General features: G+C 41.3%; 1 protein-coding gene across 5 annotated transcripts in view; it reads left to right on the forward strand.

Annotated features, from left to right (window-relative positions):
- Window positions 1–14,692, forward strand: part of SLC35F2 (solute carrier family 35 member F2) — a 40,925-nt gene that overhangs the window by 20,730 nt on the left and 5,503 nt on the right. The window contains exons 1-6 of one of the 5 annotated variants that reach the window (XM_039383427.1): window positions 10–4,140; window positions 4,418–4,593; window positions 5,142–5,269; window positions 11,561–11,720; window positions 13,356–13,512; window positions 14,290–14,342. In XM_039383427.1, coding sequence (XP_039239361.1) covers window positions 4,449–4,593; window positions 5,142–5,269; window positions 11,561–11,720; window positions 13,356–13,512; window positions 14,290–14,342 — 643 coding nt within the window. In that variant the 5' untranslated portion in view covers window positions 10–4,140; window positions 4,418–4,448. Of the gene's footprint in view, window positions 1–9; window positions 4,594–5,141; window positions 5,270–11,560; window positions 11,721–13,355; window positions 13,513–14,289; window positions 14,343–14,692 lie in introns of those variants that run through there. The other 4 variants (XM_039383429.1, XM_027712739.2, XM_039383428.1 and 1 more) reach the window with 4 other exon arrangements.

The raw sequence follows: 14,692 nt of genomic DNA on the forward strand, positions 1-14,692 counted from the left end.
CTTCCACGTGGAGCCGCGCATCGCCGGTCTCCTGAGGGAGAGAGAGAGGGAAGGAAGGAAGGAAGGGAGAAACATCCCTTCTCCCCTCGGCACGTTGGCCGACAGCGCGGTCGGGATGCGGAGACCGATCGGTGCCGCCGGGGAGCAGCCGCGTGATGCTCGGGCCAGAACACCCACCTCGGTGCGGCCCCGGGGTTACGGCCGGGTTGGGCAGAGCCTGGACCCTTCGGGCGCCCCGGCAGAGGTGGCTCGGGGGTGTTTTGGCAGCCGTCGCGGGTGCGGGGCGCTCTGATGCCCGGGCTGCTGCGGGAGCACCGCTGACTGCAGCCTGCGGCTGCTGCTGGGCGAGAACGCCAAGGGTCTCTTCAGCTGAGAGGGGTGTAGAGTTAGCGAGTGATGTGTTTGACGTTATCAGAGTGTACTCCCATATCTATACGCGTGCACTTGTCTTCTTTTTTTTTTTTTTTTTTATTAACTCTGGCTTAATATTTTTCTGTTTCTCTGTTTTTTCTGTATGTTTATGTGTTCTGTAATCTTCGATCAACATCGTTGTGAAGAACAGGTCACGGGTGTCAGGGAAGGTAACAAAACAAAGTAGCTGAGCTGAGGTGTGGAGTCCAGAAAGACTAATAGCCTCTTTTCCTCCTTCCTTGAATTGCTTTAGGGCGGAGACCTATTCAGGTATCTCTTGAAATACGAGCACTGGTTAAGCATGGAAAACTTGTGGAAGAAAATCTGCCAAGCTGTGCAGGCGTAGCACATGTTCTAAAGCTGGTACTTGTGAACCACTGCCTTTTACAAGAGTGGGAGTACCTTCTAAGACTTCTAGAGCTACATCTACTTGCAGCTTCAGTTTCTATCTAGGGAGGAAAAAAGTAATCCCCAGGCTCTAGGCTTGGTCTCTAATAATTACTGCATCAGATCTCCTATTTGTCAGCCAAGGATATGCTGGCTTTCCTACCAGCCTCATGCCTCCATCATAAGCTGGAGTCTGGCAGCTGGACTGTGTGAAGGTGTGTGCTGGACAAGCAGAGCCTTGTTCCAGGGGGCAAAGCTGCCTTTCTCTTTTGGCTATAGAAGTTTTTCTCTTTTCATTCTTTTTGCCTGTCAGGAATGACCCAAAAGGCAAGATAGAAACTTGAGCTGTTCAGTAATCTCACCTATGGTAGTAGTTTTACCAGAAGGCTACGCTAATTGAGTCTATAGGTGGTACTTAAAGAAAATAAAGTGCTTTCACTGAGTTTTGTAAAGTGTTGTAGGTTGTGGTTTTGTGTGTTTGTTTGTTTGGGTTTTTGTGGAGTTTTTTGGTTTTTTTTTGAGTAAAAGCAGTAGAAAGTATATTTCTTGTATTGGAATTAAAGAAGTCTGTCTTTGCTGATAAATTAAATTGACTTCAGTTTCAAAGCAGAACATTGCAAAACAATAACTTGTGATGACATTAGTTCTTAAAAATATATTTGGTAGTCCTGGGCTATGTGCTAATCATGTTGCAATATGGGTTCTATCTGAACCTGCACTTTTCCTTTAACTAACTTTCTATTCCTCACATGAAAATGTGAGATTATTGACATTAAAAGGTCACTTCCCCTCTATTTAGGAAGGGTTCAGTAGTTAAAACTAAGTGTATGTAGACTCTCTATGTGTAGAGTGTTGCCAGGCTTTACCTGTTAGTGTTTAATTGGTGGCATAAATAAAATTAACTTTTGAAAAGGTGTATTTATTTTTATGAAAAAAAACCACATTAAAATTATAGGATTTAGTAAACTTGTAGCCGATAAAATTGTTAACTGTGGGCTTATTAGATTTTCTTTAATTTCCACAAATATAGACTCTGGTTTTATTTTAGTATCTTAGTGTATTTTTATTCTGCTTTTCACATGGAGCCAAGGAAAGCCAGCCTGACTTTCTCATGATGTTGACACCTGCACATTGTTCAGTGTTCACTTTAGACCAAATTGTGGCAAATTTTCGTGCTTCAAAAACCTCACAAAATGACTCCTAGTTTTGCTCAAAGCCATAGATACAGCTAGCTAAGATATGATGGCTGAAGGGAGGGGACGAGTAATTACTTGGTAGCCAGCTATCAACCATTAAAAAACAACAAACCCCTCGCTCCAACTATAAAAATAAAAGGCCTTTTCAGACCACTTACCTTGCATCATCTGAGAGTTCGAAGTGATTTAGTCCATTCAAATGCATTAAAAAAAAAAAAGAGAGGGGATCAAGTTCTGGCATGGAAAAGTTAATAATTAATATATTTCAAAATGCGATCAATTATTAATAAGAAAATCCCCATCATCGATACTCATGTCAATACCGAAATGAATGGAAACTCATGTCTTCGAAGCATTTTTATCGAGAGAAATTGTCTTGCAAAATTTAGGATTTAAAGTTTGTTCTCGAGTTTTACAGAGGGTCAAACGCTTTTTATTAAGATATGCTGTGAGTCCAGCGCATCATGCCAGGAGCATGGCACCATCTCTTCAATTTGAAGAAATTAGTTTTGACACTTTGGCAAATGGTGTGAGAGGAAACCACTGCTGCTTCCTGCTGGGGCTTCCAGGTCATGTTAGGGGGCAGTCAGAGCAAGAGACTGTTATACACAGCTGAGAAAGCTGCCAGGTATGTGGCATTTGGGGATTCACAGAAGACATTTTTTGAGGGTAGCCTTCCACTGTCGGTGAACAATGTCCTTATGTGTCTCTTTTGATGTTAACATTTTGAATCTCTTCAGGGAAGAAGAAAAAAAACTGAATTAAACCAGACAAAAATAGAGAAGGTCATGAAGCCTGCTTGCTTTGTCAGATGCCTTTGGTACTATAGAAGTAAATGCTGTAGGACTGCTGAGACATTAACTTGACAGCAATGATTGCTTGGGTAGTAACCGCAAAGCAAAACAGTTTTGGAAGATCTGGACCTGCGTCTCTTCCCATATACAGAAACTCAAGGAAATAATTCCTGAGGTACTTTAAACTGGAGAAACTTCATTATTAGAAAAGATGAGGATCAGCTTAGTGGAGTTATTCCACTGCAAGAGGGCAGCCAGGTCTTTCTTGTTTTCAGTAAAGCAGATCAATCATTAGCAAATTTGAATGGCAGCAGATTTAACTCTCTTGCTGGAACGTGGTCAGTATAATTAGACAGAATGTGTCACAATCATTTGATTAGTTCACTAAATATCACAATCAGACAATTGACCAGTATAAAAGAAATAAAATATAACAGAAGTGATGGAGCTTTAAAGTTGTTGTTTTTTTTTTTTCTTGCCTGGCAACTGAACTGGGCAGCATAGCAGGGTGAGCTCCTATTTACTATGCTAAGTCACCCATCTGGGGAAAACAACCAGTGTTACTCTTAGGTGGTGTCTGACACGTGAGTGTCCTGCCAGAAGTCATCGTGTGGAGTGATGTGAGCAGGGTATGTGCAGAGTCCCAAAGGAATCCTTTCTTCCCTTGCTCAGTTACTTTGAATAGGAACAAGTGAATCAGTTGTGCGGACAGTTAAACTCTCATCAGTCTTCAGAGTAAACAAATTAAATGTACAGACAGCACAGGGTTGAGCTCCTGTCACTGTATATTGTGTGTATGCAGAGACTGGGGTGGTACAAATCTGCATAGCTCCACTGGCAGGATAAACAGCAAGCTGAAAGATAACACAGTGATACTTGCTCCTGTTTGTCTAGGAGCATCTGGAATAGTTCATTTTATATTAGATGAAAAATTACTACTGAAAGAGCGTGGTTTGTTTGGCTTTTTCCTTAGCTGTGGGTTGGACTTAAGAGGAGTTGTAAATGCAAACATGATCTTACCCAAAATGCATTCTTAACTCCATCCTCAGTTACAGCAAAACATGATGGAATATACCTGAAAAAAATCCACAATAACTATTAATTATAATAATTCTTATTATAAGAAAGGTTTTTTTTTTTTTTAAAGTGAGAACAATCAATCAGTTGGACAACTTCCCCAGGGATGTAGTGGAGTCCCCATCACTGAAGGTTTGCAAGATGGTACTGGCCAGGGTGCTAAATAGTCTGATCAAGGCTCCAAAGCTAAAATGGAATTCAGTGGAGGACAAAGGATTTGACTGAAACCCTGTCTTAATAAGAATAGAACCTCCTATTAGGTAGAGCCTGACCAGGTGAGCTGCTTGAAGATCCTTGCAAATTATTTCAGTCTCCATCACTGGTGGTTTGACTGGCCTCACTTCTTACATGGCTGTCCTGAGGTTAGACTGGATCTTCTGTGTATCCAAACCCCTGCTTACCAGTAGATCAGAACAACACTGGTAGGGAGTAGGAAAAGAACAAGGTGCCAATCTAAAAAAATTGACATTTTCCCTGTGCAACTAGCAAATATTTTTTTAGAAACTTGGATGTTTAATTCTAAACTTACTGTTTTGTCTTTTATATTCACAGGCATATTTTGAAAACGATAATTCTGGGCCAGATGCTCTCTTTGTTTATCTGTGGGACTGCTGTTACAAGCCAGTATCTAGCAGAAAAATACCAAGTGAATACTCCAATGTTTCAAAGTTTCATCAACTATACTTTGCTGCTTCTAGTTTATACAACAATGCTGGCATTTAGGACTGGTATGTGAAATATGGGATGGGAGATTCTGGTTCATCTTTTTATTTCTTTTTTTTTTTTTCCCCTACATTTTCTTTTCAGAATTTGAGTCTACAGAACTTAATACTCATCCTAGTTTTTAAAGTTCATTTTTTTTTAATGACACATGGAAATGAATTTCACAGGTTAAAAGTGCATTTAATTTGATATAATTTCGTATCTGTTTAAAGTTTTGTGCTTTTTGGTTTGAAGTCAAATGTTATATTAGGGAAAATAGGCTTTGTTGTAATGAAGCTTTGTTACCAGAGGCAATTTAGTATTCCTCCTATTCTTGTTAATTTACTCTTTAAACAACACCAGTCTTGCTGGGTTTTTTCCTCATGTGGAAGAATTTCTGTGCTTTTCACCCATTTGCATTGTCTCCTCTCAGGCTGCATTTTGATGTCATTGTATCTTTCTTAAGCAGGGGCAAATTCGAACATCTCGGTATTATTTATGCTTCTAAAAAGCAAAATTCCTTTGCAGCATTTAGTTGGAAAGAAACACATATTGATTACTGCTTTCTTAACAGGCGGTGATAGTCTTTGGCAAATTTTGAAGCAGAGGTGGTGGAAGTATATTCTTTTGGGAGTGGCTGACGTTGAAGCCAATTACATGATTGTAAAAGCCTACCAATATACAACTCTCACAAGTGTGCAGGTAAGGACTGATCTCTCTATTTGAACTGTTGCTTTTATTGCAGTTTTGGACTAGTTTCTAAAATGAGATTCATAGGACAGACATGGAAGCTATTTAAGCCTGAAAAGAACTTTCCAGTATCTATTTTTGCTTTGCAGTACAGGGAAGAGCATCCTGTATCATGAATAACCTTTCCAGGAAGGAGAGAAAATTGGCTGGTATTGCCCTGTGCTAGCTCTTGAGCTGAACTCTAACTATTTTGATAAAAGCACTTCTAAGAGTTTGCTGACGGCCACTCATTTTTTTTCTCCTGACACAAAATAAAGATTTATGACCAGATAACAGTCACTCAGTGTGGGTTCTTGCTGATGAGAGCAAGGTAGATCTCTTGCCTACTCCTGGAAGCTGTGGGAAGCGTTGTGAGATGTAACCCCACATATGAGGACGTACTGATAGTTAGCTGGTGTTACTTACCTTGCAGTGAGGGACCAGCCCTGTGGCTTTTGGATGTGGCACTTCAGGGCCCTCTCTGGAAGAGGCAGAAGGGAGGTCATCATGCCAGACTCCTAAAGTAATAGTAGACATCCTCTGCAACGGTAGTACTTGATGCTGCATTACTGCACTAGGATAAATCTTGTTTTCTGAAATAGCTCTACAAGCCGAAGGGTTAAGGCTGGGGTTTCTCTGTCACCCTATACAAAAACTGCTGGAAGAGTCAGTGCTTTCCTCCTGCCTCCAACTGCACTCTCCTGAGCTCGAGTGGCCAGATATCTTGAGCAGACTGGTCAGGGCACTGAGCAAAGTGGGACTAAACCCCGCCTTTGGCTGGACCGATTAGCGAGCTATGTCAGACCCAGCTTAGGCTTCAGGGCTGCTGTGGGAACAAGGGAGGCGATGGTGCACAAGCAAGGAGGGAGTGTGTCCAGGTCGTGCCAGTTCATGCCTCCTGTTACCTGTGGTGGGGATCTGTGGCTGGGATCATGGCCTGAATAAAAAACCAATGTAAAGTACAGATTGGCTGTTAGTTGGAAACGAGTGTTTAGGTGTCAGTGTTTTACAGAGTCAAAGTAGCGGGTTAATATTTAAAAGAATTACCTGTAAAGCAATAAACTCCTGTGGTCTGGGCTCCCTGTAGAGAAGTGCAGTAACTTCTCTTTGCACTCCTAAAGACCAGTGGTGCCTGTTGGGTTGTTATTGTCACATTTCCACTTCATACTTAGGTGGTATGACTCATTAGGCCTTTGATTTCCTGACAAATAATGCCAAAGAAATCAAAGCTTTAAGAGCAATGTGTTTCAGTCTCAAGATCAAGTTAAGCTGATAATTGAAACACTGTTTGAACATATACTTTACAGCTGAAAAAGCCAGGACTTTGATCCAAGTTCTCAGAAGTAATAAAGCTATTCCCATGATTTCTTTCATAGAAATTAAGAAAGAATAGATATAATAGTTTTTCCTGTCCAGTTGCCAAACTCAAGCATTTTCTGAGCCTTTTTTTCCTTTTGATTGCCTTCAGACTGATGCTGCTTTGTGCCAGTTCAGTAATTTCAATTTTATTGTAATTGCCTGTTGCCGTGAGGTTTCTTGCACATTCTCTAAAGTCACCAGTTTCTCACCACTCTCAGAAATGAGATACAGGAGGAGGGAAAAAAAAAAACAGGAAAGCCTGTGATTTGCTTTAGTGCAAGGCATTCTGTCATTAGCAAGCACTTCTGCAGCTACATCAGAACCTGTGGTTCAGAGCACCCAGTCTGATGGCCTGGCTATGGCCTCTGCAGTACTGGCTATGAGTGGATGCCCAGGGAGCATAAAGCATCACAGGGGTATATGGCATCTTCCGAAATACAGGGTCTATAGGGAAATACACTGTTAAAATGCTGGCTGGCTGGAGCTTCAGCTCGGCACTATGAAACATAACTTCTAAGATAAGTTTTCTCAGCTCAGCAAGGAACTTCCACGTATTTTCTCACACGTGCACACAAAAGCAGAACTGATTTCCCTTTAGTTATGAAATACCAGCATTTCACAGAAGGGGGTTGGGAGATTTTTTTAGGAGATAACAATGGGATGGCAACTCTCATTTCTCTGTAAATAAAGAAAAAGACTTTGGTCCACAACTGAACTCCTTCTGTTTGGCTGTGGCTGAGGCAGTGCCAGGAGAGTTCTTGCTGCCGGTGTCCTGTCTTGTGACAGGACTTGACTGTGCTGCTGTTTGACCACATATTAGGGCGTGAAGCTGAGTCAGAGTAGGTTTAGGCTGAAAATTAGGAAAAGGTTCTTCACCCAGTGGGTGGCTGAGCACTGGAACAGGCTCCCCAGGGAAGTGGTCACAGCACCAAGCCTGACAGAGTTCAAGAAGTGTTTGGATGATACTCTCAGGGACATATTGTGATTCTTGGGGCTGTTCTGTGCAGGGCCAGGAGTTGGACTTGATGATCCTTGTGGGTCCCTTCCAACTCAGCGTATTCTATGATTATATGATTTCATAGCAAAACACAAGCTGCGTAGCTGTGGTTTCATGTTTTTAACGTGTTCTTTGGCACATTTAGCATTTGCTCCATAGATAATTTGAGTGGAAGCGTTTTTCAGGCAACTATTGACAGAATATCAGCTGATGGAAGAGGAGAAAATGCAGGATGAGCTCCTGGGGCTCAGCTGGAGGCTGCCCTGAGGGAGCCTTGTGGGGAAGCAAGCAGGATGATCAGTTGAGCTTTCTTGCTTACAAAGCTGTCTGGGGCTGGCAATTATAAGCAAACCAATGACCTCCAACAGTCTATGATAATTTATTAACTATGTATTAAAATGTCTTTTAATAATTTACTCACTCTGTCTTTAAAACCTCCTATAAACAGTGTGGCCAAAGCCTAGCTTGAGTCAAAACATTTGTAAATCAAATCACCAGGTTATCTTTTTTTTTTCCAGTTGTGAAAATACAGGCTGGAATTGAATAATGAGCATTTGACGAGGTTCTACTGGCAATAGTAGTCAGTACCACAGTACTGCTGTAAATATAATAAAACCTGAATAAATAAACTTTATTCTTTTAATTAGTTCCACTGACACAATTCATTGTGATGTTACATCTGCTTTGCACCTCTTTGATCTTGATCCTGTACAGAAGAGCTCTGTAATGTCCTAGATGAAGGGAAGGCAAGATCCAGTAGTTGTAAATCTGATTTCATCTGTCTGTAATTGAGGGTAATTGTCTCCTGAAATAGATTACCAGGGTGTGTTCTTCATCATTTGGTGTCTGTGTGTCCTGGCTGCAAGTCCTCTAATCAGGATGCTCTAGCTGTAGAGTATGTTCTTGATCTGGATGCAACAATTCCCCATCTGGCATAACTGAAAGACTTCTAGCTCATTATGTACTACTCCCTTACATCCTCATTAAGAACTTTTTTTTAAAGGGTTTTTCTTCCACTCCTTCAGTTTGGGTTGAAAAGCTGCTTGGAGGTTGTAAGGCTGTGTGCTAACATTTCAATTAATGGGGATATGAATGCTTACTTATTAGTAGAAGAGCTGTCTACTACTAGGGCAGTAAAAATTTTACTTTCTTATGTTTATAATATTTCTTGTTGTTTGATACTAGTCAAAACAGTCAAATTTGAAGGAAATGTTAGAAGGTTTTTCTTTAGTCTAGACTAAAGGTAAGATAGAGAACAAGACCTGTGACAAGATAGTCACAGCATGATACTTTTCCATAGTATAAAGTTGTATTGAAATACTTAGTATCACATACTGGGACTTGGGTAGTTGTAATGTCTCATACAGCTTAGGCAGGTACTTCTGCACTTCACAAATAGACTTTACAAACAAGCTGGAGGCAATCCAAGGAGTGAAGACAAATAGATGGAAACATTAGAGGCACTGTGAGGATTTAATCCGTAATAGCTTCCCTTAACGCTATGCTTGTAAGACTTTATTATGTGTAGTTATGAACAAGTAAAACCAGACATATCATCAAAATGTTAACGAATTTGGTTAAAGCCCTTAGGGATAATGGCTGAACTACTGGAAGCCAGCACGGAAGTCAGCACAGAAGTTGACTGCAGTGGTACGCTTAGGCAAGCAGAGGCTGGCAATGAACATTAAGGACTAAGGGCTCTTATCTTGATTGCAGTGATTTATGCCACAGTCCTGTTCATGTGGACCTTATACTTTGTTGGGACTTCAAGAGGCCAAGTTTTAAGAGCTTACATTTGAGAGTCTTTTGTGAGCAATCTTTGGAAAGTTGACTATATGCTCTGCTGAAGGCTGTTCCCTTATGTAGCTTCATGGCACTCTACTGAGGCAGGTTAGAAAAAAGACTTTTTCTTTCCTCCAGACAAATTCAGAAGCAAAATCTATTTAATTGGATGAAATATTAAACCAATTATGATTAGCTCAGTGATCATGGTTTTATTTGGTTTTTCTAGAACATATATCTGCAGAGGGACCTGGACAGGCTGGAGAGTTGAGCTGATTCCAACGAGATGAGGTTCAACAAGGCCAAGTGCCGGGTCCTCCACTTTGGCCACAACAACCCCATGTGGCACTACAGGCTGGGCACAGAGTGGCTGGAGAGCAGCCAGGCAGAAAGGGACCTGGGAGTTTGGACTGGCAGGAAGCTGAACATGAGCCAGCAGTGTGCCCAGGTGGCCAAGAAGGCCAACGGCATCCTGGCCTGGATCAGGAACTGTGTGGCCAGCAGGACCAGGGAAGTGATTCTTCCCCTGTACTCGGTGCTGATGAGGCCACACCTTGAGTACTGTGTCCAGTTCTGGACCCCTCAGTTCAGGAAGGATATTGAGGTGCTGGAGAGTGTCCAAAGAAGAGCAACAAGGCTGGTGAAGGGACTGGAGCACAAGTCCTATGAGGAGAGGCTGAGGGAGCTGGGGTTGTTCAACCTGGAGAAGAGGAGGTTCAGGGGAGACCTCATCACTCTCTACAACTCCCTGAAAGGAGGTTGTAGCCAGCTGGGAGTTGGTCTATTCTCCCAGGCAACCAGCAGTAAGACAAGAGGGCATGGTCTCAGGCTGTGCCAGGGGAGGTTTAGGTTAGATATTAGGAACAAATTCTTTACAGAGAGGGTAATCAGGTATTGGAATGGGCTGCCCAGGGAAGTGGGGGATTCTCTGTCCCTGGAGGTTTTTAAGATGAGACTGGATGTGGCACTTAGTGCCATGGTCTGGTAACCACGGCAGTAGTGGATCAAGGGTTGGACTTGATGATCCTGGAGATCCTTTCCAACCCAACTGATTCTATGATTATGCCCATCTTATGCTGCAGCACACAGCTAACTCTTGATGCTTTCTGTACTGAAGGAAGAAAGGTGGAAGATCCTTGGAAGTGTTCAAGACTGGGTTGGACAGGGCTTTGAGCAGCCTGGTTGAGTGGGAGGTGTCTCTGCTCATGACAGGGAGGTTGGAACTAGATGAACTTTAAGGTCCCTTCCAACCCAAACTGTTCTGTGATTCTATAGGTGGGTCTAACAGAAAGGGAAAGATACATAGGAACACGTTCAGAGGGGATAATAAAGAAAGGAAAGAGAAGTCTGTGTCACTGCTTGTTATGAAGCACAGATGTCCTTGAACCAAAGATGTTCAGTCTGCTTGGGGTAGTGTCTGCAAACACATCTGAGTGCTCTAAAACTCCAGGTGCCTTGTGCATCTCTGCTGCTGGTGCATTGGTGAATTAGGGTGGGTTACCTGCTTCTGACTAATTGAGAGTTATCTCTGACAGAGCGATGAAAATGCACTGGTGACTTGTATGTGTTTTTGTGGGAAACTGGGAGATTGGGAAGGTGACTTAAGGACAGCTGGTTTTGCTACCTATCTTATTTCTACCGATTTTGCACATGGTTTCCAGCACATGTACCAGGTTTGTTTTTTAGAATGATCCAGATGAGCTGTGGGGTCAGATTCTTGTCCTAGTTGCTTCACTGTAAAATTAGATTACTTGTATCCATCAATAGTTCCAGATTTTTACTTTGTGTACGTGGAGCTGTGGGGAGCAATGCTCTCTCAGAGCGACATCCTAGAATTCATTTGTGAAGCTGTGAAGTTTTATTGGATCCATCATTAGAAGGGCTTCTAAGTCAGCACTTTCCTACCAGGAGAGAGTGGACCCCTGCTCCAGCTCGTTCATCACTTGCAAAATGCTTCTAATGGTAAAATGTAGGTCTCACCCCTCCCTTAAACACACCCACCGAGGTTGCTTTGCAGGTTTCATTAACAACTGATGATAAGTAAGATCCTATACATTTGCTTTCAGGAGGTTGCAGTCCAGATTTGGGATGCATTTCTAACTCAGACAATTTTTCTGTGCACACAGCTGCTGGACTGTTTCGGGATTCCTGTGCTGATGGCTTTGTCATGGTTCATTCTCCGAGCAAGATACAGGCTGATACATTTTCTTGGTGTTGCCGTCTGTTTGCTTGGTGTAGGAACAATGGTGGGTGCAGACATTTTGGCAGGGAGGCAGGACAGTGAAGGTAAGGAGTCCTTTATTGCGGGGGGGAAAGACTGGAGAGATGGTTCCTGCTGTGGGCTAACTTGAAAAAGAAGCAGATGCGGGAGGTGCGGATATAGTTCTGTTTTAAAAGAGGAGAACATGCTGCTATTTGTATTTCTTGTCCGAGAAGAAGAGACGGTGATTTTATGGGGAGCTGTGGAATTTCTTTGCTTGCGTGTTTGGATTATTTCTCCCACCTTAAAAGAGAAACACTTTTGTTAAACTCAGATTTTGCTGCTGTTCATTACATGTGACAGAAGTCTCATTCTTGAAAGCTTGTTAACTTTGACTACCGTGTGAGATGGTTTAATAGAAGTTGCCTCTCCCTGCAAACCTCATCTTGCTTACGCAAGATCAGCCTGCTGGTACCCAGTCTTCTTTGATTTGCAGTTTTCTTTGAGTACAAATACTAAATAAAAAGTCGCTCAAAGCAGCTGACTTCTCTGAGTTATCTTTGTCAGACCCAACAGAAGTGGTTGATGTATCCCCAAGGCCCATAGGCCGCAGTCTGGAAAGCAGGGGCTTACTGTGGGAGAGCAAGAGGAGATGGGGCAAGATGCTGGGATTCCTGGGGCCTCTGGGAGGAAGGCTGGGCTCTGGGGACCAGCATTCAGCTGGGTGCAGATAAGGGCAAGTCTTGTCTTCTCTGTGACAGATGCCCAAATCAACCCATATTGTAGTCATCTTATTTTGAATAAGAATCTTGGATTTTCAGACAGAGGGTATGGGACAAGGTAAATTTCAGGGCATTGTTTTCATCAGGCAGCATAGAGATAAGCCTATGTGGCATAATAGTACCTTAGTAGGTAAGACACAGAACAAACTGAAGTTTAGCTTTACTACCATGTGGTACAAGCATCTTGGTCCTGAGGGAGAAAAATCTTTCCCTGAGAGTTTAAGATAGTTATGCTTTATTTGCTGACTTGGGGATCCTAGCTACTGCTTACCCTCATATTTTAGCCATATTTTCTTAGTGATTGCTGACTGGCTTAGGGAAGGAAATTTTAAATTCAAGGATTTAAAAAACAGGAATCCTCTTTCTATTTGGCTGTTTTAGTGGCATTTACTTGATAAGCGATTGTATTACAGGGAGTCCCATTTGCTCAGTATGAATACATTGCAGCAGGACACATGGTACCACCCATCTACGGTGCCCACTTAAAACCTGTCAGAAACCTGAAGCTGAGTCTGGGTCCCACCAAAATCGATATATTGATTCTAGCAAGACTTGAATCAGGCCTTACTGCAAAAGCGGGGACAATATTCATGTAAGGCAGAGAGCATTTCTAACCAGGAATTTTTTCAACTCCCTGCAGTGCCCAAGGTCAGCAGAAGTAGAATACGACCAGATGATACAGCAGTGTCTTGGTCAGGATGAGATGTAAATGCTGGGTTTAGCTCATTCCTTATTCCAGACTGTGCAGGGTGAGGTGATCAGGCAGCAGAGTCCGTGCTCAGACACTCCTCTTCCCGCACAGGAGGCGTTTCCTTTCCCCTTACCCTGGAATGCGCTAGAAAGGTAGAGATGTTAGAGATAAATTTGCTTGTCTTTTTAAGGAAAGTTAAAAAGTGTTTGCAGCCTTACCCTTAATTGTGGATTAATATTTCTGTACAGGAAGTGACGTGGTGATTGGAGATGTCTTAGTGCTTCTTGGTGCTTCTTTGTATGCCATTTCTAATGTGAGTGAGGAATACATTGTGAAAAATCTGAGCAGAGTGGAGTTTCTAGGAATGGTGGGCTTGTTTGGGACTATTGTCAGCGGTCTACAGCTGTAAGGATCTAATATTTATTTTGAAACTAATTAAGAATATTCTACAGATGATTGCTTGTCTACCATGAAATGCTGTTATTAATTAATTCTTTGTTACATCTGCATTTGGTCTATATGGGAGTCCTTCCACTTGAAATATGTTGCTGATCAGCATCCATTTTATATCCTCTTTATTTGCACTACTCTTATTACAGCAATTCTAAAACTGAACTCCTGCAATTAAACACATACAATACTTGGCTGTATTTTTGATTTTGTTATGTTCATGAGGACACTCAGTATGCTGAGGACTATTGTCAGGAATGTATTTCTTAATGGGTTTTCTCTGTGGAAAATTTTAGGAGATAATTGTTAGGAGATCTTCCATGTTAAAGTCAAGTTTAAAATGAAGCCTTGTATAGTCTTACAAATAACCACATCAGAGTAACAGACCACATGCACTTAAGTCTGTCTAATGAATTTTATGTTTCATTTCTCATCATTATAGTTAATAATTTCTCCAAATGGTATATCAAATAAAACTAAATCTCCAAGGGATTAAAAAGCCTGTGAAAAAGGCATAAGAATTAAATAACAGTGCTCTTTCAGGCACTTTAATTTTCAAGTATTTTTTCATGCCTGTTAGATGTTTGAGTTAGTGTAATCCAATAAAATTTCAAACAAAAAATTAAGGGATTATAAATCAAAATTCTTCTTATATATTTTGGTAATTAAATTCTCTACTTGAAAATTATTTTTTCCCTTTTTTACTGCATTATATCTTTTCTCTAATTCTAGAGCCATTGTGGAACATAGGGAGATAACGAGAATTCAGTGGAACTGGAAAGTTGGTATGTGTATGGAAAAATGATGTGAATGTTAAAGAACACTGGAAAATTAGATTTAGACTTTGAATGCTGGGATTTGCCTTTTCTTTCTCGGAATATTAAGCAGCATTAATATTATATTTCACAAATGTATTTTCTGCAAACTTTGCAGCTTAGCAAGGAGATAAGATTTGCAGGATTGAACATTAAAGCAGGTTTTGCATTTTACATATAAGATGAAATATTTTTTTTAAATAAATTGAAATAATAAAAATTAAACCTGTTTCATTACTGACGTGTTTGGTGTTGGAACATTGCAAGAACATTTTTTCTGTTTTCCTTTCTAAATAAAATACTGGAAAAACTAAATGTTA

Source organism: Pipra filicauda, unplaced genomic scaffold (genome assembly GCF_003945595.2).
Source record: "Pipra filicauda isolate LSUMZ 115617 unplaced genomic scaffold, ASM394559v2 scaffold30_size5312502_pilon, whole genome shotgun sequence".
NCBI lineage: Eukaryota > Metazoa > Chordata > Aves > Passeriformes > Pipridae > Pipra > Pipra filicauda.